General features: G+C 42.2%; 1 protein-coding gene across 12 annotated transcripts in view; it reads right to left on the reverse strand.

The window, feature by feature from the left end:
* trim37 (tripartite motif containing 37) overlaps positions 1-25,198 on the reverse strand; it is an 88,251-nt gene that overhangs the window by 59,147 nt on the left and 3,906 nt on the right. For 11 of the 12 annotated variants that reach the window (XR_013548956.1, XM_078422669.1, XM_078422673.1 and 8 more), the window contains exons 2-8: positions 20,980-21,063; positions 17,850-17,951; positions 15,713-15,753; positions 13,198-13,314; positions 9,604-9,691; positions 6,313-6,435; positions 2,057-2,180 (exon numbers count right to left, since the gene is read on the reverse strand). Coding sequence is in view for 11 of the 12 variants with exons in the window: in XM_078422669.1 (XP_078278795.1) it covers positions 2,057-2,180; positions 6,313-6,435; positions 9,604-9,691; positions 13,198-13,314; positions 15,713-15,753; positions 17,850-17,951; positions 20,980-21,000 (616 nt within the window). In the remaining variant the exon portion in view is untranslated. The remainder of the gene's footprint in view (positions 1-2,056; positions 2,181-6,312; positions 6,436-9,603; positions 9,692-13,197; positions 13,315-15,712; positions 15,754-17,849; positions 17,952-20,979; positions 21,064-25,198) is intronic. The other variant, XM_078422666.1, reaches the window with a different exon arrangement.

Raw genomic sequence — 25,198 nt, forward strand, 5'->3', positions numbered from 1 at the left:
TTCTGTCTCAATTATATATAACTCAGATAACTCTTCCCTCAATCTTTAAGCAATAGAAACTAGCCTCCCCACAACCAAATTCTCCATTCCTGATAACAACCTTAAATCTCGAATGGTACCACATTCTTCCTGTAATGTGGCACCTAGTACTCCAACTAGTGTCATTGTTTAAAAAAACCACTTCCAGTATTTTATGACTACCCACCCAGTTTCCTTCAGAAATAAGTGCTCATCTAACTAGCCCACAGCTAACTTCCTGAAGCTTGGAATCATCTTATGCACTGTCAACACCGGTGACTGTGCAATCTTGCTCCTTCTTGACCTCAGCGCAGCGTTCGATACAGTGGACCACACCATCCTAATTGACCGTCTCCGGTACAGGGTTGGCATTGATGGCACTGCCCTGAGCTGGTTCGTTTCCTACCTCAAAAATAGGAGTATCTCCATCAATATAGGCAATTTCTCCTCTTCCCCAGCTAGCTGCTCCTGCGAGGTTCCACAGGGCTCTCTTCTCTCTGTACATGCTCCCCCTTGGCCAAATCATTCAAAGGCACGGCATTTCTTTCCACTGCTATGCGGATGACACACAGCTTTATCTCCCCCTGAAACCCAACAACCGGTCAAATTTAATCAGCCTCATGCACAGCCTTGACGACATAAAATGTTGGATGGCACAGAACTTCCTTCAGTTAAACGAGAGCAAGTCTGAGGTCATCCTATTCAGCGCCCCCCCCAACTCCATCAAAACGATAACAGGCAGCCTTGGAAGCCTATCCTCCCTAGTCAAACCTCATGTCAAAAACGTTGGCGTGATATTTGACTCCGCTTTTAAGTTTGACAAGCAAGTCAACACTTGGTAAAAACGTGGTAAAAGCCAGTTTCTTCCAATAGCTAAAATCAAACCATTCCTCCAATTTGACGATCTAGAAAAAATCATCCACGCATTCATTTCCTCCCGCCTGGATTACTGCAACTCCCTATACACTGGGATCAGCCAATCATCCCTGTCCCGCCTGCAATTGGTCCAAAACGCCACAGCGAGACTCCTGACACGTACCCGTAAAAGGGACCACATCACCCCGATTCTGGCCTCTCTCCACAGGCTCTCAGGACGGTACAGAATCGATTCCAAGCTCCTCCTATTTGCATACAAAGCCCTAAACGGGCTTGCCCCCCCCCCCCCCCCATATCAAAAATCTTCTAACCCACCACTCAAACACCAGGTCCCTCAGGTCGGCCGACTTGGGGCAACTGACTATCCTGCGGTCTAGGCTTAAGCTCAGGGGTGACCGCGCTTTTGCGGTTGCAGCTCCTAGACTGTGGAACCACTTCACACTCTCCATCAAAACTGCCCCTTCCATCGACTCCTTTAAGTCCAGGCTCAAAACCTACTTCTATTCCCCAGCGTTTGAGGCCCTCTGAGGGGGCGCTGTAAACTGTTTATGTATGTATTGTTAGGTTTGTGTGCTATTGTATGTTCTTTTTTAGTACCTGCACTGATGTACAGCACTTTGGTCAACGTGGATGGTGTTTAAATGTCTATACAAATAAAATTGACTTGACTTGACTGTGGTATCGATGACAAACTTCTATAGTGCAGGGAGTGTGATCAAATTAAAATCATTTCTGTGTACATCGCACAAGGCAAAGGCCTCAGTGCAGAATCCTACTGCATACCATAAAACTCTGATCAAATATTATCCATTGCTATCCCTCACCGAGAACATTTTAAATTCAACTTTCTACTTTTGCTTGGATCCCATTTGTTTTTCCTTTCTTGGTCAATTTGCCATATGAAACTTCAGCAAATATCTACCAACATTGCATATAATGCTTCAAATGTGTGACTCGCAATGATATGCCTCAAAAAATTTGAAGTGTTAGCCAGGAGCAACCTTCTCTTAACAAATCCATGTTGACTGTTTAACCGACTTGCTCCTGTAAACTCTGTAAACAGCTTTCCCAATTTGCTAAACACCCATGTTAGCCTGACTTTAATTAACTGTTTTACTTATTTCTCCCTTTATGGCATCTTACCACAATATGCATACCATACCCATTAATGTTATAAGTTTATTTTTCAGGTGTGTATCCAGTCTTGCGATCATCATTTCCACAGCATTCCTAATCTCTCGCACACGTTCGTCCTTGGCACTACGCACTGCTTCCACATTTCTCTCCTAGGTACAAAATAAATATTATTAAATCTACACCATCATTAAACAAAACCTTTAAAAAAAATTAGCATGGATCTTGCAGCATGCCAGAAGGCCCTGATATTAACACACCACACAGATCACTCTATCCCACTGACAATGCTTTTACATCTTTTTAAATCAGCTCCAAGCTGCCACTTAAATTGATTTGCACTGTTCACTCAACAATTCCTTCAGACAATGAATTCCATACATAATTAACATTTCAATTCCAAATAAACAAATTCTCCACTACGTTTATTAATGACAATCTACTATCCCAAGATACATTTTTTTAACCTGTAAATTCACATCTGGAAATTTTTCTGACATAACTAGAACATTAGGGGTTTGATTAACTATACACTAACTATATGCACTGAAATAATTTTTAAAAGGCAAGTAGTGGGACACTATACTAGTTTAATGTGAACTCAATCAAAAAAAAAACATATTTCACTTATATCTAATGAGCATTCTAGTTTATAGTGATTCACATTGTTCAAATCCTTAAACTGTACAATGGTGATAAATGTAGCATTTATTGCCCAGCCCTAATGGTCCTCAAAAAGGTGATGGTGAGCTACTTTTTTGAACTGCTGGAATCCTTGAAATGAAAGTACTCCTACTGTGTTATTGGGTAGGGTGACAAGCAGGTACTGTAAGCAATTAATGTAGCAAATGCTACATTGCCCTTTATTGCAAAAGGAGTTATGTACGAGTAGATTTTTGTTGCATGGAGGACCCTAGGAAGACTACAATGGAATATCATGAACTGGGCTCCATCTTGTGATTGGAGTGCAAAGAATCACTATATTGATTTCTGGGATGGCAAGATTTTCAAAGGAGCGATTAAATAAATGATCTAATAAATGAGAAATGAGAGATGATCTCATTGACACATACAAAATCCATTCAGGACTTGACAAGCTGAACTCAGACATGACTGTTTTTCTCCTCTTGCCTGGGATATCTACAACCAGAGATCAGAGCATCTCAAGGAACTGGCCGTTCAGAAACATCTGCACCCACAGGTAATCTTTGGAATTCTCTATCCAATAACTTTTGGGGCTCAGTCTCCTGGGCTAGTGGGGGGAAATCACACTAAATAGTAATTTACCTCATCTGGTCTGTGGAAATCATTGAACAAACTGGCCACACCATGCGTAGGAAAATAACTGCAGTTGCTGGTTCAAATTGAAGGTAGACACAAAATGCTGGAGTAGCTCAACGGGTCAGGCAGCATCTCAGGACAGAGGAATGGGCGACGTTTCGAGTTGAGACCCTTCTTCAGACTGATGTCAGGGTAGGGGGGACACAAAGATAGGATGTAGTAGGAGACAGGAAGACAGTGGGAGAACTGGGAAGGGGAAGGGGAAAGAGAGGGACAGAGGAACTATCTGAAGTTGGAGAAGTCAATGTTCATACCACTGGGGTATAAACTGCCCAAGCGAAATATGAAATGCGGTTCCTCCAATTTACGCTGGGCCTCTCTATGACAATGGAGGAGGCCCATGACAGAAAGCTCAGACTGGGAGTGGGAGGGGGAGTTGAAATGCTGAGCCACCGGGAGATCAGGTTGGTTAAGGCGGACTGAGCGAAGGTGTTGAGCGAAATGATCGCCGAGCCTGCGTTTGGTCTCACGATGTAGAGAAGTTGACATCTGGAACAGCAGACACAATAGATGAGGTTGGAGGAGGTGCAGGTGAACCTCTGCCTCACCTGGAAAGACTGTTTGGGTCCTTGGATGGAGTCGAGGGGGAGGTAAAGGGCCAGGTATTGCATCTCCTGCGGTTGCAGGGGAAAGTACCTGGGGAGGGGGTGGTTTGGGTGGGAAGGGACGAGTGGACCAGGGAGTTACAGAGGAAACGGTCTCCGCGGAAAGCAGAACGGGGTGGAGATGGGAAGATGTGGCCAGTAGTGGGATCCTGTGGAGGTGACGGAAATGTTGGAGGATAATTTGTTGTTTGACAGCTGATGGGGTGGAAGGCGAGGACAAAGGGGACTCTATCCTTGTTACGAATGGGGAGAGGGGGAGCAAGAGCGGAGCTGCGGGATATAGAGAAGACCCTAGTGAGAGCCTCATCTATAATGGAAGAGGGAAACCCTCGTTTCCTAAAGAATGAGGACACTCTGATGCCGTAGTATGAAACACCTCATCCCGGGCGCAGATGCGGCGTAGACGGAGTAATTGGCAGTAGGGGATAGAGTTTTTACGGGAAACAGGGTGGGAAGAAGTGTAGTCAAGACAGCTGTGGGAGTCAGTAGGTTTGTAGTAGATGTCGGTCACTAGTCACATCTCCTGTGATGGGGATGGTGAGATCCAGAAACGGTAGGGAGATGTCGGAGATGGTCCAAGTATATTTAAGAGCAGGATGAAAATTAGTGGTGAAATTTATGAAGTCAGTGAGTTCTGCATGGGTACAAGAGTTAGCACCAATGCAGTCGTCAATGTAGCGGAGGTAGAGTTCAGGGATGGAGCCAGTGTACGCCTAGAACAGGGATTGTTCGACGTACCCTACAAAGAGACAGGCATAGCTAGGCCTCGGATTTGGAGGAAGTGGCCACAGCATGTATCTGCATCACAGCAACTATTCATCAGCACTTGCTTGGTTGTGCTAGGACATGGAAGTAACAGTGCCTTACATTCTAGCAAGCCTTTTGAACCTGGAACTACTCAAGTGCCTGAGTCACCAAGTGCTACAGGACTGCATAAACACTGAATATGCTCTGTGTACAAGATCCAAAAGAAAAATAGACACACCTTCCTGCTTCCTCCTGCCATTCATTTATAGTGCAAAATTCCACTGTAAAAATAAACAACCCGTAAAATTTGAAAGCATAGTTTCACCGCTTAATAGCTTCCAGGTCCAGAAAATTAGAGAATGCAAATTCCCATTGGTGAAAAATAAAACAGAAACCTTGCTTCCTAATGAACAGATCTGCTGAAAAACATTTAGTCTATTTATAGTCTATACTGCACCAATCCTATTGCATTGAATGAAGACAAGGAACTGCCGTAATACACAAATCACATAGTGCTGGAGCAATTTAGATCAGGCAGCGTCAGTAAAGGAAATGGATAGGTGACATTTCAATTTGGGTCCCTTCTTCAGACCAATTGTATTGGGGATGAGGGAAAGTGAAGAAGAAGGCTGGCAAGAAGGAGGGACAAAACCTGGCAAGTGATACAGAGATACAGGCGAGGGGGTTTGATTGGCTAATTGGTGGAGTAAGTGACAGAGGCTGGAAATGAAATGGCCAAAGAGTGTCAGATAAGGAGAGAAGAGGGAAATATAAAGCCAGCATGGGGGATATAGGTTGGGGCTGGAAGGTGAAGATAGAGAGGGGTGGGATATTGGGAGAAATGAGCATGCACCGCAATGGGGGCACTGAAAGGGATAGTTACTTAAAATTAGATGTTACTTAAAATTAAATAATTTATGCCAATGGTTTGTAAGCTACCCAAGTGGAATACGAGGCGCTGTTCCTCCAGTTTGCATGTGGCTTCACTCTGGCAATGGAGGCAGCCCTGGACCGAAAGGTCACAATGAGGGGGGAGGGGGAGTAGTTATTACATATAATGTTTCCTAGAGCATGATATTGCATTTATATTTTCATAATTAACTTCAAATACAAAGACAATCCAATGTTTCAGAGATTGAGGCAAAACAAATTGCAAGCCAAATAATTAAATAGTTATCAAAAACCTTTAGTCAATAAAATGATTTAGTTGTGGAAAACAATGTAGTGAGACAAAAGGAAAAGGGACTCAAATTAAGAGTTTGTGGGGTTGGGAAGTAATGACAAAATAAAGCTGAGCAAGATCAGAGAGATGGGGAGATTTAAGAAAGCTCGAAATTACTTTGCACCTGAGCTGAAAGTTTATATACAATGGTGTGCAAGAGAGGAGAAAAAAGTAAACTTGCTGCAGGTGATCGTTACTGCATTTATTGTATTAAAAAGATGTCCATGTATCCTCCCAAGTGCTAATGTAAACTGTATCCTGCAAGGATAAAATTGTCATCCTAAATCCAGATCAAGCAAGGACTGGATAGGAACACAGGACATACAGAACCCAGATAAAGTGGATCAGCCTTTCCCTTTATCACCTTACCACTTCTTGAACTAAACTTATCAGCTCCATCAGTCGACGTCGCAACTTCGCCACTTCATCATTCACCTTGGTAACGTGTTGATCATAAATCTCAACTAATGGTTTGAACGTGTGACCTCCATGCTGCAATGAAAACAGAGAATCACTATTTGAAAGAGGAAAGAGAAAGCTGAACAATGATTTATGAGCAAAAGCGCAGGTGCAAGGAGAGAATTAAGCTGCCCCTTGCTTCGATTTCTTTTGTCCTTATTTACACAACAGCTGAAGGCGAAGGAAATAAATGGGGTATTGCAGGTGAATTAAGAACCACATGACAACTCTGGGGGCAGAGTTTGTTTAATAGTTCCTTTGTACTTACCAAGGAGGAATAAATTCATCTGCTTTCAGAGTAGGCACTTGAAACTACAGTTAGTCAACAGTATTGCGTGCCCAGTTTTATGGTCATCAGAAAAATGCAACAATCACTTGAGGAAGTGATAACACCACTTAGAAAAACATTATAATTAGGCACAGTCAAGATGGTCTTATGAAAGGGAAATCCTGTTTATCAAATGCATTTTTTCAAGCATGCAAGCAGCAGGATTTGGAATTCCCAAGACACTATATAAGGTGTCACATAAGAATTATCTGAATAAATTGAGGTTGAAGATAGAAGACTGATTAACAGATATGACATTTAAAAAGTTCACAAGGTGTCTCAGGGAGCAACACTGTATTAACACTTGCTGGGTCAAAATCTGGTGCTCCCCAAATAATTACACTGTGGAAGTAACTTGACAATAAGTCAGTGACTCACTATATTCAAGAGCAGTTTGAATCATGTATTGAAAGTTTTGGCCTTGACAGCAAAGCCTACATCCTGTGCAGACTTCTATAATGGCATTACTGTTATATACTAATTCATATAACTCATATAACAACTACAGCATGGAAACAGGCCTGTCCGGCCCTACCAGTCCACGCCGACCATTCTCCCTGACCTAGTCTCATCTACCTGCACTCAGACCATAACCCTCCAATCCCCTCCTATCCATATACCTATCCAATTTACTCTTAAATAATAAAATCGAGCCAGCCTCCACCACTTCCACCGGAAGCCCATTCCATAGAGCCACAACCCTCTGAGTAAAGAAGTTCCCCCTCATGTTACCCCTAAACCTTTGTCCCTCAATTCTGAAGCTATGTCCCCTTGTTGGAATCTTCCCCACTCTCAAAGGGAAAAGCCTACCCACGTCAACTCTGTCCGTCCCTCTCATAATTTTAAAAACCTCTATCATGTCCCCCCTCAACCTTCTACGCTCCAAAGAATAAAGACCCAACCTGTTCAACCTCTCTCTGTAGCCTAAGTGCTGAAACCCAGGCAACATTCTAGTAAATCTCCTCTGTACCCTCTCCATTTTGTCGACATCCTTCCTATAATTTGGCGACCAGAACTGCACACCATACTCCAGATTCGGCCTCACCAATGCCCTGTACAATTTCAACATTACATCCCAACTTCTATACTCGATGCTCTGATTTATAAAGGCAAGCATACCAAACGCCTTCTTCACCACCCTATCCACATGAGATTCCACCTTCAGGGAACAATGCACAGTTATTCCCAGATCCCTCTGTTCCACTGCATTCCTCAATTCCCTACCATTTACCCTGTACGTCCTATTTTGATTTGTCCTACCAAAATGCAGCACCTCACACTTATCAGCATTAAACTCCATCTGCCATCTTTCAGCCCACCCTTCCAAAAGGCCCAAGTCTCTCTGTAGACTTTGAAAATCTACCTCACTATCAACTACTCCACCTATCTTAGTATCATCTGCATATTTACTAATCCAATTTGCCACACCATCATCCAGATCATTAATGTAAATGACAAACAACAGTGGACCCAACACAGATCCTTGGGGCACTCCACTAGACACTGGCCTCCAACCTGACATACAATTGTCAACCGTTACCCTCTGGTATCTCCCATTCAGCCATTGTTGAATCCATCTTGCAACCTCACTATTAATACCCAACGATTTAACCTTCTTAATCAACCTTCCATGTGGAACCTTGTCAAATGCCTTACTGAAGTCCATATAGACAACATCCACAGCCTTGCCCTTATCAATTTCCCTGGTAACCTCTTCAAAAAATTCAAGAAGATTAGTCAAACATGACCTTCCAGGCACAAATCCATGTTGACTGTTTCTAATCAGGCCTTGATTATCCAAATAATTATATATATTGTCCCTAAGTATCTTTTCCATTAATTTTCCCACCACAGACGTCAAACTAATAGGTCTATAATTGCTAGGTTTACTTTTAGAACCTTTTTTAAACAAAGGCACAACATGCGCAATGCGCCAATCTTCCGGCACCATCCCTGTTTCTAATGACGTTTGAAATATTTCCGTCATAGCCCCTGCTATTTCTGCACTAACTTCCCTCAATGTCCTAGGGAATATCCTATCAGGACCTGGAGACTTATCCACTTTTATATTCTTCAAAAGTGTCCGTACCTCCTCTTCTTTAATCATCCTAATTTCCATCACTACTCTACTTGTTTCGCTTACCTCACATAATTCAATATCCTTCTCCTCGGTAAATACCGAAGAAAAGAAATTGTTTAATATCTCCCCCATTTCTTCCGGCTCAGCACATAGCTGTCCACTCTGACTCTCTAATGGACCAATTTTATCCCTCACTATCCTTTTGCTATTGACATATCTGTAGAACCCCTTGGGGTTACTTTTACATTACTTGCCAAAGCAGCCTCATATCTTTTTTTCGCTTTTCTAATTTCCTTTTTAAGATTCCTTTTACATTCTTTATATTCCTCAAGAACCTCATTTACTCCCTGCCGCTTATATTTATTGTATATCTCCCTCTTTTTCCGAACCAAGTGTCCAATTTCCCTGGAAAACCACGGCTCTTTCAAATTATTATTCTTTCCTTTCCACCGAACAGGGACATAAAGACTCTGTACTCTCAAAATTTCACCTTTAAATATCCTCCATTTCTCTATTATATCCTTTTCATAAAACAACAATTTCCATTTCACTCCTTTTAAATCCTTTCTCATCTCCTCAAAATTAGCCTTTCTCCAATCCAAAATCTCAACCCTTGGTCCAGATTTGACCTTCTCCATAATGATATTGAAACTAATCAAAGAACATAATTTTCTTGAGGTATTTGACAAAGCCATCAGAAGTTAGAACAATGGTTTAACACTGCAACAGCAACCACCATTAAATATTTTTAGACCGAGTGAATTTAGAATTATTTAATTTCTATTGTACCTACCATTCCCCCCCAAAGCGCACACTGGTGGCAGATGCATTTCTTGCAAGTCCAACAAAATACACTCAGTTTCTCATGATGACTGTCACATCTGAAATAAAGTGTTGAAACATTAAAAGTTTATTCTTAAGAATGTACAATAACTTAACACCTCAAGTTCAGAGTCAAATTCCTTCAAATAAAAGTTCCGTTAGTATAAATGGATTAAGCAAGTAAGCCTCTTATCTGCAAAACACCAAATGAAAGAAGCATTAATCCACTCAGTGCCTGAATGACACTAACCTGACATTTAAAGCTACCCACAATTAGTTCAATTTGTAGTTTCAGTCAGAGTTCCTGCAAGACATACCAGGGTAGTGAACTAATTCTTAAGAAAGGAAGCAAGAGGTCTAGAGGCATTCATATCCTAATTAGATCTCTGCACAGATTGGGCTCCAATCTATGGTTCATTGCCATTCCACCTTGCTAAACATTAAGTGTTCTAGTGTGTTTTTCTGGACAAGCATAGGGTGTTAACATTGAAATTACCTTGATAATCGGCTGTCAAATAGCTTTACGGAGGGATGAAATGAACAAGAGAGCAGAGTCGTGAATGTGTGGAAAGCATGAAATAGTAAATTACAGATGAACTGATAGATTAAAAATAAACAGACTCAGAGTGTGCTTTTTGGAGTTTATGACAAATAATGTCTATCATAAAGGAAATACATTTGATAGCAAACCATAACCAGGTGACATTTTAGGTCAGATCCATTCTTCAGACTCAGATGTTTGAAGAAAGGTTCCGAACCGAAACATCACCTGCCCTTTCCTTCCACAGATGACCTGCCGAATTCCTCCACACTGTGTCTTGCTCGAGACTCCAGTATCTGCAGTTCCTTGTGTCTCTATATTTAATAGCCACACATTTGCTGTCAAAGTTACCTCCGAATTTACTAGTCACAAGAATTAATGATGCTAACAAGCTAAAGTGTTGCAGTCATTAACTATTTAATACAAGGTTGACACAAAATGCTGGAGTAACTCAGCGGGTCAGGCAGCAACTCTGGAGAGAATGGGTGACGTTTTGGGTCGAGACCCTTCTTCAGACTGATGTCAGGGGTTGGGGCGGGACAAAGATAGGATGTAGTAGGAGACAGGAAGACTAGTGGGAGAACTGGGAAGGGGGAAGGGATAGAGAGGGAAAGCTGGGGCTATCTGAAGTTAGGAAAGTCAATGTTCCTACCGCTGGGTTGTAAACTACCCAAGCAAAATATGAGGTGCTGTTCCTCCAATTTGCACTGGGCCTCACTTTGACAATGGAGGAGACCCAGGACAGAAAGGTCAGATTGGGAATGGGAGGGGGAGTTGAAGTGCTGAGCCACCAGATCATCAGGTTGGTTGAGACAGACTTAGTGGAGGTGTTGAGCGAAACGATCGCCGAGTCTGAGCTTGGTCTCGCTGATGTAGAGAAGTTAACATCTGGAACAACGGATACAATAGATGAGGTTGGAGGAGATGCAGGTGAACCTCTGCCACACCTGGAAAGATTGTTTGGCTCCTTGGATGGAGTCGAGGGGGGAAGTAAAGGGACAGGTGTTGCATCTCCTGCGGTTGCAGGGGAAAGTACCTGGGGAGGGGGTGGTTTGGGTGGGAAGGGACGAGTGAACCAGGGAGTTTCAGAGTGAACGGTCTCTGCGGAAAGCAGAAAGGGATGGAGATGGGAAGATGTGGCCAGTAGTGGGATCCCGTTGGAGGTGGCGGAAATGTTGGAGAATAATTTGTTGTATGCGACGGCTGATGGGGTGGAAGGTGAGGACAAGGGGATCTCTATCCTTGTTACAAATGGGGGTGGGGGAGCAAGAGCAGAGCTGCGGGATATTGAGGAGACCCTAATGAGAGCCTCATCTATAATGGAAGAGAGGAACCCCCATTTCCTAAAGATTGAGGACATCTCCGATGCATCAAAATCCTGGGCCCGACCCGAAACATCACCCATTCCTTCTCTCCTGAGATGCTGCCTGACCTACTGAGTTACTCCAGCATTTTGTGAATACCTTCAATTCGTACCAGCGTCTGCAGTTATTTTCTTACACTGTAGTAGATGTCGGTCACTAGTCTGTCTCCTGTGTTGGAGGGTGAGATTCAGAAACGTTAGGGAGATGTCGGAGATGGTCCAAGTATATTTAAGAGCAGGATGGAAATTAGTGGCAAAATTGATGGTCAGTGAGTTCTGCATGGGTACAAGAGGTAGCACCAATGCAGTCGTCAATATAGCGGAGGTAGAGTTCGGGGATAGGACCAGTCTACCCCTGGAACAGGGATTGTTTGACGTACCCTACAAAGAGGGCCCATAGCCATGCGAGTGCCCATAGCTATGCTTTGGATTTGGAGGAAGTGGGAGGAGTCAAAGGAGACGTTGTTGAGGGCAAGGACCAGCTCTGCTAGGCGGAGGACAGTATTGGTAGATGGAAATTGGCTGGTTCTGCGGATGAGGTAGAAACGGAGGGCTTTGAGACCCTCCTGGTGGGGGATGGAGGTATAGAGTGACTGGACATCCAGAGTAAAGATGAGGGAGTGGGTGCCTGGAAAACATAAGTTATTGAGGAGATGGAGAGCATTTGAGGTGTCTTGGACATAGGTAGGGAGGGATTGGACCTGAGAGGATAGGATGGAGTCGAGGTAGGTGGAAATTAATTCGGTGGAACATGAACTGGCAAAAACAATGGGTCTGCCAGGACAGTTCTGTTTGTGGATTTTGGGGAGGAGGTAAAAACGGGCCGTGGGGGACGATAAGGTTGGGGGCTTTAGGAGGCAGAGAGCTGGAAGAGATGAGATAATTTATGGTGCTGGAGATTAAGGCCTGGTGCTCGTCTGTGGGGTTATGGTCCAAGGATAAGTAGGAGGTGGTGTCTGAGAGTTGTCGTCTGGCCTCAGTCCGGTAGAAATCAGCGCGCCAGACTACCACGGCACCTCCCTTGTCGGCGGGTTTGATAACTAAGTCGGGCTTGCAGCAGAGTGCGTGGAGGGCTGTACGTTCAGAAGGGGAGAGGTTAGAGTAAGTAAGGGGAGTGGAAAATTTGAGGCGGTTCATGTCCCGCCAGCAGTTGGAAATTAAAAGGTCTATTGAAGGTAGATGACCAACTGGGGGAGTCCAAGAGGAGGGGTTCCGCTGGAGACGAGAGAAGGGGTCATCACTGGGTCGTGAGGACTCCTTCCCATGGAAAAAGGCCCAAAGGCAGAGGAAGTCGAGCTCCACATCGTGGCGGACCCGGAACTCATTGAGGTGGGGGCAGAGCGGAACAAAGGTGAGGCCTCTGCTGAGGACAGACCATTTGGTATCTGAAAGGGGGAGGTCAGGGGGATGGTGAACACACGGCAAGTGTGGGGGCTGTGGTTGGATGAAGGCAGGCGAGCAGGTGGAGGCTGAGGCGATGTCTGGTGGGGGGGATGGTTGGTTAATACATGTAGATCAAGTCAACTAAGAGTTCCACTGCAGCAAGTACTTCTACATTTGCTTTAATAGCAAACAAAAACCCTCAAAACGAAAAGATTTCAATTATTTTCATTGTCTATCGTACTAGATCTAAGATCCAAATACAAGAGTGCAACACTTACTTGTCTTTATCATTTTCCTCATGTTTATTGAGATTAGATTGCTGAAGTGTGTCCAGTTGTTGTGTAACTTCCTCTGCCCAACGACAGTTCACAAGCTCCCGCAGCTGAAGAGGTGCCCTACAAAGTCAGGCACAGAAACATAAGTAACATTAATGTATTCGGCAGGAGCTAGGAGTTTAAATTGGGAGCAGCTGTTATCAGGCAAGTCCGCATTTGTCATGTGGGAGTTGTTCAGAGTTTAGCACTAGCATGTTCCATCCAGGAAGGAGCGGGGAAAAGGATGGCAAGACAAGAGAACCTTGGATGATCAAAGGATGTTAATTTGGCCAAAAACACAAAGGAAGTATATGCAAAGTGTAGGAAAATGAAACCAGCCAGGGACTTTGAGGAATAGAAAAAAAACAGGAACTCAAGCAGGCAGAAGACCAGAAGGGGTCATGAAATATCATTGGCGGGTCAAGTTACAGAGCATACAAAGGCATTTCATACATATATTAAAAATAAGAGGGTAACTCAGCGGAGGGCAGGAAAAATAAAGAAATTTATACTTGGAGTCAGAACATGTAGGCGAGGTACCAAATAAATATTTTGCACTGGCATTCAACAAGGACATTGAGGATAGTGAGATCAGTGTGGGTTATGTGAAAAGGCATTTTGAGATCAAGGTCACATGGGTCTCTAAGAGTATGTATTTGCATATGGTTCATGTACAGGCAAAAGAGATGAGTTTAACTTAGCATCATGTTCGGCAGAGAAATCTTGGCCACAGGACTTGTTCCTGTGCAGCACTGTTCTATGTAACCATTGTAAATGAAATCTAATTTACATAGAGACATTATAGAAGGACTATGATAGATATTTCACCAAACTGATGTACATAGCAGGGTCAAAAGGTTTTCCTGTCAGCTCCAAGCATCCTCAGGAAAGCACTACAGGACAAAACAGGAACCTCTTCCAGTGCAGCTCCAAACCCCAGCCCCATTTAGACAATTATTTCAACAGCTAGCAAAACAAGTCTGCAAATAAAACCAGGAAATAATTGCAGATCAGATTACAACCATCAGAAGTGAAATAAAGGCAAGAAAAAAAATGCAGCAAGGGTGGTGGGGAAAGAGCAAAAAGCCTGTGAGAGAGTAAAAGACAAGAGACACCAAATTACTAATCAAGTTACTACAAGATAAAAAACTGAAGATTCATTATCAGAGAATAAAGTCAACATTGAGGCAAGAAATTTGTGACTTGCAAAATCCAAATTTTGAGTGCTGTTACAAAAGATCTGTGCTACAACCTTATGTCGAGCATCAGTGAAACGTTAAAAGAATAAGAGGACCACAATTCAATATAACATATACAGTCTGAACCAGAGCACTATGCAAAATACTCAATTTACAGCTAGTCACCCAGATGAAAAGGATATTGTATTTTAAGTATCAAAAACAGAAAACCAGACTCAAAGTTAACCTTGAGTTGAATTTGAATATGGAGTAACTCGATGTGCCTAAATTGCATTCAAATTCAAGAGTCGTGGACAAAAGTAAGTTCAAGTATTAAAGCCGTTCACAAACAATTCCAGGTATTGACACACTATGGTGTCATCTTTGACAAAAAAAACACCAGCACTGAGATATTATGACAGACCCCCCTGCCCTCTCACAGCTGCCTGACCCGAGCTTATATTATTTTTTGATTTTATTACAGTCAAAGGAAAAATATTTGTAACTTCAATAGTAAAGGAAATTTATTAAACTTGAAGTTACTCAGACAACAAATGTTCATAAAGCTAAAATTCTAGGAGCAGAATTAGGCCATTCGGCTCTTCAAGTCCACTCCGCCATTTAATCATGGCTGATCTATCTTAACTCTCAACCCTATTCCCCTGCCTTCACCCCATAACCCCTGACACCCGTACTAATCAAGAATCTGTCAATCTCCTCCTTAAAAATATCCATTGACTTGGCCTCCACAGCCATCTGTGGCAATGAATGCCACAGATTCACCGCCCTCTGGCTAAAGAAATTCATTCTCATCTCCTTTCTAAAGGTATGTCCTTTAATTCTAAGGCTATAACCTCTGGTCCTAGACTATCCCACTAGTGTAAACATCCTCTCCGCATCCACTCTATCCATTTGCTGCAGATTAGTTGTGCTTTGGGAAGTCGAATGCATGTCCCAAAATGGAACAATGAAATTCTTACTTGCAGCATCACAACAAAATGTAAACGTAGTACTCTGTACAACCCCATAATAAACAAAAAGTTCAGTACATGTAAATTAAAAACAAACTAACAAATAGGGGAAAGTGTACAGTTAGTTCAGTTTAGTTTATTGTCACGTGTACCAAGGCATAGTGGTACACCAAGGTACACTGCATGTTACCCATGCACAGTTAGCCAACACTCCACTGATTTTGGATTAGAACTAGATAGGTTCACATAAAGCAGCATTGCGCAGATTAGGTTAAAATATTTCCAGCTTTGCACAAATCCCATCAAGGTTCGTCTTTGATGTGCTCTTACCTGCAGTGCGGGCACTGGGCTCTCTGTTCTGTTAACCAACGCTGTGGAGATAAAGAAGCAACATTTAAAAAGAAACCAGGCTTTAACAATAGTATTTGAGCTGCAGTGGTCTTTTTACAAAAATAAAAATTAAAATTCGTTTGGTTCAAGGACTTTACTGTATGTCAAGAAATCTTTGGATCACAAATGTGACAACTCAATAATGCAACTCCAAATATTTAAAGCTGATGCTGAAAAAAAGGGGTAAAGGTGATGATTACTGAATCTTTGAGTATCAGGTGAACCCTGAAAACAGATCTTTTCAACTGGTAATTGATCTAGCACCAAATTTTGATTGATACCCTCAGAGAGTTCAACCAGTACAGTGTACGTGTTATATATAAAGAAAGGGAATGTGGGCAGAATCATTTAACATAACTCAGTTTATTTTTTTAAAAGCACATTTCTGCACACTCTGCATGTGCCATGTTCAACTTGCTCTTGTGCTGAACAAGTAGGTATCTCCTTAGATAAGGTATACATGCAAGCACCATTGCACAGTTACCCAGCACCTCAGATGGTTTTGTTCAGCAATGATTAAAGCATAGCCAGCACAAACGCAATATTTTTTAAATAGTCAGCTGAAGCATTCAGGATGGGTTCTATTCAAAAAAGATATTGGTCACAGAAAGATTTAATCCTTCTGGTTCATTCCCACACAGTCGGAATTCATAGAATTCTTCCATTGTTTCATTTCATTGTCACACTGACTACAGAGAGTACATGGAATATCAACATTACACGGACACTGAAGAATTTCCAGCACCATTGCTGCCTTTCCTCCCAATAACAGCTTCAATTGTCAACTGTATTATTCAAAATTCCACAAACACATTTGCACGATAAAAAAGGGTGTTTATTTGGTTACATAAAGCAGAGTAATCAAACTAACTGGATTAAAATGTCACCACACCACAATTTGGTGGCCCCCACCACAATTTATTTTCCTCATCTCCTTCTTATATGGGCAACCTCTTATTTATAAGCAGCTAACCCTAGTTCTAGATTCTTCCACAACTGAAAACATTCTCTTTATGACTCCTCGGAATACTAAATACATCAAATTACCACTCATCTCTTCAGCAGCTTGTTTGTTCTTATAAGACAACCTGATCATTTCCGGTATTAGTTTAATAAACAATCTTTGAATTGCTTTCAAAGCATTAACCCCCTTTCTCAAATAAGATCAAAAATGTACATCGTTTGAGATGCAGCCTAACCAGTGCCCCAAATAACTGAAGCATAATAATTTTCCTTTGTATCAATAAACAATGTACTTGCATTTCATCCTTTTGCATATCCCTCTGAGCCCAACTCTGCCATCTTGTATCACTTCGATAATGTACTTCCTTCTTTTCAGAAGGCGATCCCCCCAAGCCGGGTCACCATTGTCTTCCCCTCCCACCTCACGCTCACCAAACGCAAGGCCCCACCTCTTTTTTAAAAAAGTTTTATCGTATCGTATCGTATTTTTATCCACCAAAAGGGACAATTTCGTATATCGTCATTAACCATTTGTTAGATCTTTATACACTCAATCTTTATCCCTTTGTAGCCCCATGTCCTCTCCATAACTTGCTTTTCTTGTTAGTATCATCAATAAATTTAGCAATGACAACTTTGGCACATTAATCAATTATATAAATTATAAAAGTTGATGTCCCAGCACCGATTCCATCAGCACACTTTTACATGTTGCCAACACTTTTATGCCTATTCTCTATTTTCCATTGGTCAATCAATCATCTATTCATGCCAATAAGTTACCTCCAATATTGTGCGCTATATTTTTTTTAAAGAATAACCTTTTTCTTTTAAATTATTTAAAAAATATATATTTTCAAGAACACTTATCAAATTCCTTCCGGTAACAAGTACACCAGCACATCATATGTCAAAGATTTTCAATATATTGGTCAAACAAGCTTTCATTTTAAGACTGCTACTCTGAAATTATCCTTGTGAAACTGTACAGTCTGAGGACGAAAGGTGGGGGTAGTGGACCATGATTGAATTAAGCAGAGTTTTACAGAACATTTTTGTTGAAAACTTGCATGCACATCAGACAACCTTAAGCTCAAAACATAGATCATCTTACCCTTATGCAACTGAAGCAACAAAGTTTTGAACAGTGTGGACAGAGCCGGGCATCACGTAATTTCTCCATACAAATAAAGCATCTGAACACCTCCGCAATGCTCTGGAAAAGTACAGGCGAAGCAATATTTAACTGGTTTGCAAAACATGCATCAGTTCTTTGATACATCAAAACATCCAGCAAGAAATCTTTTCTAAAATTGCTTTAGTAATTTGGGTACATCAAGACAACATTTTTACACAAAAAAGGATGCTCAGCAAATAAACATAACATCTGCTAGATGTAGAATTAAATGGATTAGAAGCAGAAAGTTTTCATGAGGCAACACAAACAAGGAAAAGTTATAAAAGTGGATTGAACAAAATAAATTCCAAGTGATCAATAAATCCAAACTGCAGTAAATCTGCATCGTAACGGACCATGGGGGGGGGGGGGGGGGGGAGGGAAGAGGTGGTGTCTGTTATTGCTGATTGTCCACTATAACTGAGTAAGGGATTATCATTGTATTAATAGTATAAGCAAACAACTACAGTTGCTGGTTAATACACAAAAAGGACACAAAGTGCTAGAGTAGCTCAGGCAGCATCTCTGGAGACATGGATAGGTGATGTCTCGGGTCCAGACCCTTCGTTAGACTCTCGGTCTAGAACTGGACCTGGAATCCAGGTCTGATAATAGCAGGGAGAGATGTGCAAGGATCTGCGCAGTTAATGGTTGTGGCCTGCAGGTAGCCGGAGTGCAAGTAAGGGGCAGCGGTGGCGACTGCAGCGGCAAGTCTGGCCTGGGACCGGTCAGGGTGGTTCCGACTGCAGTGGTAGGGGCAGCGGTGATGATGCTAGCAGCGGATGTGGAGACTGCAGCAGTGGCAGGAGATCCGGCCTGGGACTGGCTATGGTGGTGGGACTGGTCAGGGTGGGTGCGATGGCAGGTGCGAGGCAGTAAGGGCCTGCATCGACAACCCAGTCTAGCAGTGAAGGTCGGTAGATCAGTATGCTATAACAAAAAATTATGAAGAGGTCTGTAAAAATGAGGGCTTACAGTCTTTTGTTTTTAGATGTCCTCTGATTGAATATTTGAACTGTTGCCCTACAATGGCTGGAAACATTCTAATATTTGACTATTTGGTTTAAACAATCAGGTCAGTTTCTGCATACACAGCAAACTTTTAATACGCCTGAATGACTTGCAGTTGCTTAATACCTCCAAGCTACGAGAATCAGCAACATCACCAAAGCTGTTTCATATTTTGTTGAGCTGGATGTCCAATTCGTGCCTTTTAAAAACCTTACTTTCTAGCACAGCACACATTTCTTTGGATAAGGCACCAATGTAATCTGACATAATAGCTTCTCTACTTATTGAGACTGTAAATAGGCTAATGATGTTTGGACCTTGCAAATTCAGAAAAATTGAAATGCAACATCATGTATCAAATCAGACCAACAATCTGACACAACCACGCATTACATTCAGACCCAGCACCAGTGCCACTTTGTTTTCCTTACATCAACCAAGTATGGCTTCAACTGATTTTTTTCGTGCTGCAGATTTCTGAAGATGATCAGGAGGATGCAAGGATTGTGGTCATGCTCATCCCGAGCAGCTGAGTAACAGGGACACACTTGCAATGCACATAAATTGCTGCTAAAAGATCATCAATTCGGTGAAAGACGCCCTTTGGTTTGCCCAAAACTTATTGGTCTTCCAGCACAGCCAGATGGCCACATGGGAATGTTGCTGACTGGCCCATTTCAGACTTCAAGAGTATGCGCCGAGGGTCACATTGAAACTTGGAGGCCAATGCGAGAGCTCGGTGGTGGAGGACCAAAGTCTAAGGTCCTCCTGCTGCTGGTCATTGAGAGGCTGAGTCCAGTGGGAACACCCCTCAAACAAGGGATGAGATATCACCCCAAGAGTCCACATAAGTGACAAGTCTTTCGGTAAAGTCAGGGGTGAACATAATGGATATGACACTAATGAATGTACAGACATTAAGAATGTATGAAGTATTTCTTGCATGGTTTTTGGTTTGTATATTTTTAAAATTATGAATAAAGTTTTTTTGGGGGAAAAAAAATCTCGAAATCAGAATATACATCCGTATGAAAAGATACCATAATATGACTTGACCACAAAAATTTCCTAATCTAAGGCCAGAGATCAGCATAAATGTTTTAAACAAGTCGCTCATACACAAAACTATTCACCCGAGGATTTGTTCTTACAGCAGCATTCCTGTACCCCAATGTACAACTTGGTTTTATCACTAATTTAAGGCCGTCAGCATCAAACTGAAAACAGCTTGCATTTCATCTACAAATATGTAATTACAAGCTATGCTCGAAAATAATGAAAATTAAAAATGTGGCAGATGCAGTTAGTTCCGTATTAAAAGCAAAGCCAATTTCAGCACTTCAATCGCCGTATCTCTTGGATCAGTCAATAGAGCAATGACCAAGAATTAAACCAAAATCGATAACTTTGCATCTCTCCAGCTAGCTTTGTTGTTCATTAAGATAAAAAATTCCACTTAATGTCTACATTAACCAATATTCAAAACGTATACCGTAGATTTAGTGCCAATCAAAGAATGACAGGGGTTTAAGCAGGGTGCCCAGCTTGGCCTCATATAATACTTTGAGCTATTTGTTAAGTTCACTGATAGTGATGCATGTAGTTTTTATTTAAATACATTTTTAATTGTAACATGTGGCCTTTGCCAATGACATTGCCCTTGAGAAATTCAAGAACAACGTCATTGCCAAGTTAAAAAAATCTCGAAATGCTGGAAAAGTTTTTGCAGTAAAACTGACCTCGAGGGTCTCAAGGGTCAGGGAGTTTTGGATAGGGGGTGGGAGGCACTTTCCTCACATACTGAAAGCCAATTAAGCAGTTCTACAACACAATAATTATTGCATTCTATTCTCCAGTTTAAAAAGGGATGAATAGCTGCTAGAAAGCACAACATAAAAGTAAACCCAAGCAGAAAATACTGAAAAATATTTAGCAGATCAAGCAATGTCCAAGGAGAGAGACTCTTATTGTTTCATGTCAATGATCACAAGCTCTGAAGCCATGTCAATCAGCAACTTTACATTACTAAACAAAAATTGTAAAGTATAATCCATACTTCAACACTTTGTTCATCCATTTTTCTTCTGTGCTGCGCACTGCCGATCTTATCCCAAAGACGAAATCTGTTGCTCCTAGACAACTGAAAAAGGGACAAAGTCAGTTTTCCCAAGACCCAACAGACAACTAACTTATAAATGACTATAAGAAAATAACTGCAGATGCTGGTACAAATCGATTTATTCACAAAATGCTGGAGTAACTCAGCAGGTCAGGCAGCATCTCGGGAGAGCAGGAATGGGTGACTTTTCCGGTCGAGACCCTTCTTCAGACTGATGATAAATGACTGTCAGGCAAAACTCAGAATGAGAGCTACGATCTTCCAGGCGGGCTTAAATCATTGTTTTATGTCAGGCTGAGTATTGCTCTTTCCCATTTGCACCCTGAACCCATTTCCAGAGAGCAAATAATAACAACACTGGGAGAACAGCAATACCTCCGATTTAAAAAAAATTGAGGATTTAAATTTGAAATTGTGCAGTATACATCTGTAAATTAAAGAATACATTTTAACAAAATTTTCACAATCAGGATAGCCAAAAATAGCCACACTGACCAAAATAAAGATCTTAAACATTTGAGTATTCCATTCTCGTTCAATTTTCTGACAAAGCACACAGCCATTTAATGTTGGCTACTGTAAAGTTCTACATTTTAAGTAACAATATACAATACTCCCATTGACTTTTGCGCACTGGTCATTTATTTAAAACCAGTGTGAACTTACAATTTTCAGTCATGATATACTATTCTGATAAATTGCAAATAGTTGCTGCAACAGTACAAATAATTTTAGTAAGAAAAAGACTAAAGAAAGAGATAAGGTTGGAGGAGGGGTAGTAATGAGAAGATCCAGTCTCCAAAGCAAACCTAAGGAAAAAATTACATAAGTAATTCAAGAACTGGTGGTTTGGAGATATTTATATTGCTGAACTAGCGTACTATGTAGATGGCAAAGTACAACTGAGAAGTAGCACAATCTTTTCCCCCATTGCCCCCCACAAAAAATTAACATGCAAGTGGGAGCCATTTTATAGGAAGTCATTTCTTTGCACCATTTCAAAGGCTGCAAACAGGAATTCTGTAAGGTGCAAATAAATTCTAAATGTGGTAGTTTATAAAAATGGACTCTAAAATCTATAGACAGCTCTGATGCTCAAGTAAGACACCTCTATTAAAAGCAAATCATAAATGGTTAAATGGTTAAAGGTAGACATAAAATGCTGGAGTAAAATACTCCAGCATTTTGTGTCTACCTTCGATTTAAACCAGTTCTTTCTTACTCATAAATGGTCAATCTGTTATCAACCAGACTACATAGATGATTTGCGAAATCATACTAGTGGGAGCAGGGCGTATGTGAGAATTAACAATTCTTTTTCCAGAATTGTCTGGATAGACAATTCTTTTTCCAATTACTCAGAAAATGGAAATCCAGTTTAATTTGCATTATTATCATAAATTAATTCTACAACCCTGTTTTGATGCTAATGAAATACAAGAATCATCCTTAAGAATTGTTAATTCAAAAAGTATAATCCAAAAGATTCCTTAAAACCTTCGGTTTCCCTTTAAAAGGAAATATGGCAGTTAGGGCTTGATGCGGGTTACTGCATATTATACTCCGTTGTAAAAACTTGTCAGGAAATCCAGAAACAACTTCATATATGTTTTTTTAGAAAATAATAACTCTCAGACTGGTATGACAATTAACCAGCTGACACAGTACTATTATTTTTTTTTAAATTCCATTCATTTTGTCCAAAAGCAGATGTCTAGAAACAAACGGATTTATATGTTATACGTATTCATCAAGTTTCATTGAAATTTAATTAGAGGTCAGATTTTCTAAAGATTGTCTGTGTGCAAGAGAAAATGCAACAAACTTTGACGTACTTAATGTTGCACTATTGCCCCATTTTGCTAATAGTGCAACATCAATATAAAGGGATGCATTGTATCATTGTTGCGGATAAACTGCCAGCATTATCACCCCCAAGATAGAAAGTAGGTAAATAAATGTATAACATTCTAGACCAAGTTGGGTCCAAATCTCTCCTTCATTGGTGCAGCACCCTCTCCTCCCCCCTCCCCCCTCCCCACCTCGTCCCCACTCCTTCCCTCTCCAACCCCCCCTTATCCTCCTCCCCCCTCCACCTCCCTCCACCCCCTCTCTAGGAGATAAATTTAAACTTTAAAATGTGAATAACTTTAAAAAGATAACACCGATTTCAATGAAACTTCTTCCATTAGCACCAAAGGGACAAGGTGAGTAAGGTGGGCCTAAAATTGTCGTGCTATCATGTATCGTTTTGGCTGTAGTTCAAGAACAAACAAACAAAAGTCTTAGTATATAGATTTAAGTTGCCCCTCACAGTTTGCATGTGTATTTATACAACAGTGGATTTCAACTATTACTCTGACATTGCAATAAACATCCATGCAAAATTACTATCCAATGTGAAAAATAATCTTTAGTCAAATACAAAATAATGCTGGAATCACTTTGAAGCAAACAAGGACGAGGGAAGAAACTGGAGCTTAGTGACTGATCACATCAGGACCAGATCAAATGCTGAAATCAGTGTCCCATAGATCAAATAGCTAGGAGTTTGATTACTGGCAGCACGATGATCTATGCAAAAGTATCATCAAACCCGCTGACAAGGCAGGTGCTGTGGTAGTCTGGCGTGCTGACCTCTACCGGACCGAGGCCAGACGACAACTCTCAGGCACCTCTTCCTACTTATCCCTGGACCATGACCCCACCGACAAACACCAGACCTTTATCATTAGCACCATCACGGACCTCACCATTTCCGGCGATCTACCCTCCAATGCCTCCAAACTTATAGTTCCCCAGCCCCGCACGGCCCGATTCTACCTCTTACCCAAAATCCATAAACAGAACTGTCCCGGCAGACCCATAGTCTCTGCCTGCTCATGTCCCACCAAACATATTTCCACCTACCTCGACTCCATCCTATCCCTCCGGTTAAATCCCTCCCCATCTACGTCCAAGACACCTCACACGCTCTCCATCTCCTCGATAACTTCCGGTTCCCAGGCTCCCACTCCCTCATCTTTACCATGGATGTCCAGTCACTCTACACTTCCATCCCCCACAAGGATGGTCTCAAAGCCCTCCGTTTCTTCCTCGACCGTAGAACCAGCCAATCCCCATCCACTAACACTCTCCTCCGCCTAGCAGAGCTGGTTCTTAAGCTTAACAACTTTTCCTTTGACTCCTCTCACTTCCTCCAAACCAGAGGAGGAATGGGCACTCGCATGGGCTAGCTATGCCTGCCTCTTGGTCGGGTACGTCGAACAATCCCTGTTCCGGGCGTACATCGGTCCCATCCCCAAACTCTACCGCCCCTACATCGACGACTGCATTGGTGCTACCTCTTGTACCCATGCAGAACTCACTGACTTCATATACTTCACTTCCAATTTCCATCCTGCCCTTAAATATACCTGGACTCTCTCCAACATCTCCCTCCCGTTTCTGGACCTCACCATCTCCATCACAGGAGACAGACTAGTGACGGACATCTACTATAAACCCACTGACTCGCACAGCTATCTGGACTACACTTCTTCCCACCCGGTCCCCTGCAAAAAGTCTATCCCCTACTCCCAATTCCTCCGTCTATGCCCGGGATGAGGTGTTTCACACTAGGGCATCAGAGATGTCCTCATTCTTCAGGAAACGGGGCTTCCCCTCTTCCATTACAGATGAGGCTCTCACTAGGGTCTCTTCTACATCCCGCAGCTCCGCTCTTGCTCCCCCTCCCCCCACTCGCAACAAGGACAGAATCCCCCTCGTTCTCACCTTCCACCCCGCCAGCCAGCGGATCCAACAAATTATCCGCCAACATTTCCGTCACCTACAACGGGACCCCACCACTGGCCATATCTTCCCATCCCCTCCCCTCTCTGCGTTCCGCAGAGACCGTCCCCGCCATAACTCCCTGGTCCACTCGTCCCTTCCTACCCAAACCACCCCATCCCCGGGCACTTTCCCCTGCAACTGGGCGGCACGGTAGCGCAGCGGTAGAGTTGCTGCTTTACAGCGAATGCAGCGCCAGAGACTCAGGTTCGATCCTGACTACGGGTGCTGCACTGTAAGAAGTTTGTACGTTCTCCCCGTGACCTGCGTGGGTTTTCTCCGAGATCTTCGGTTTCCTCCCACACTCCAAAGACGTACAGGTATG

Source organism: Rhinoraja longicauda, chromosome 26 (genome assembly GCF_053455715.1).
Source record: "Rhinoraja longicauda isolate Sanriku21f chromosome 26, sRhiLon1.1, whole genome shotgun sequence".
In the NCBI taxonomy this organism is placed as follows: domain Eukaryota; kingdom Metazoa; phylum Chordata; class Chondrichthyes; order Rajiformes; family Arhynchobatidae; genus Rhinoraja; species Rhinoraja longicauda.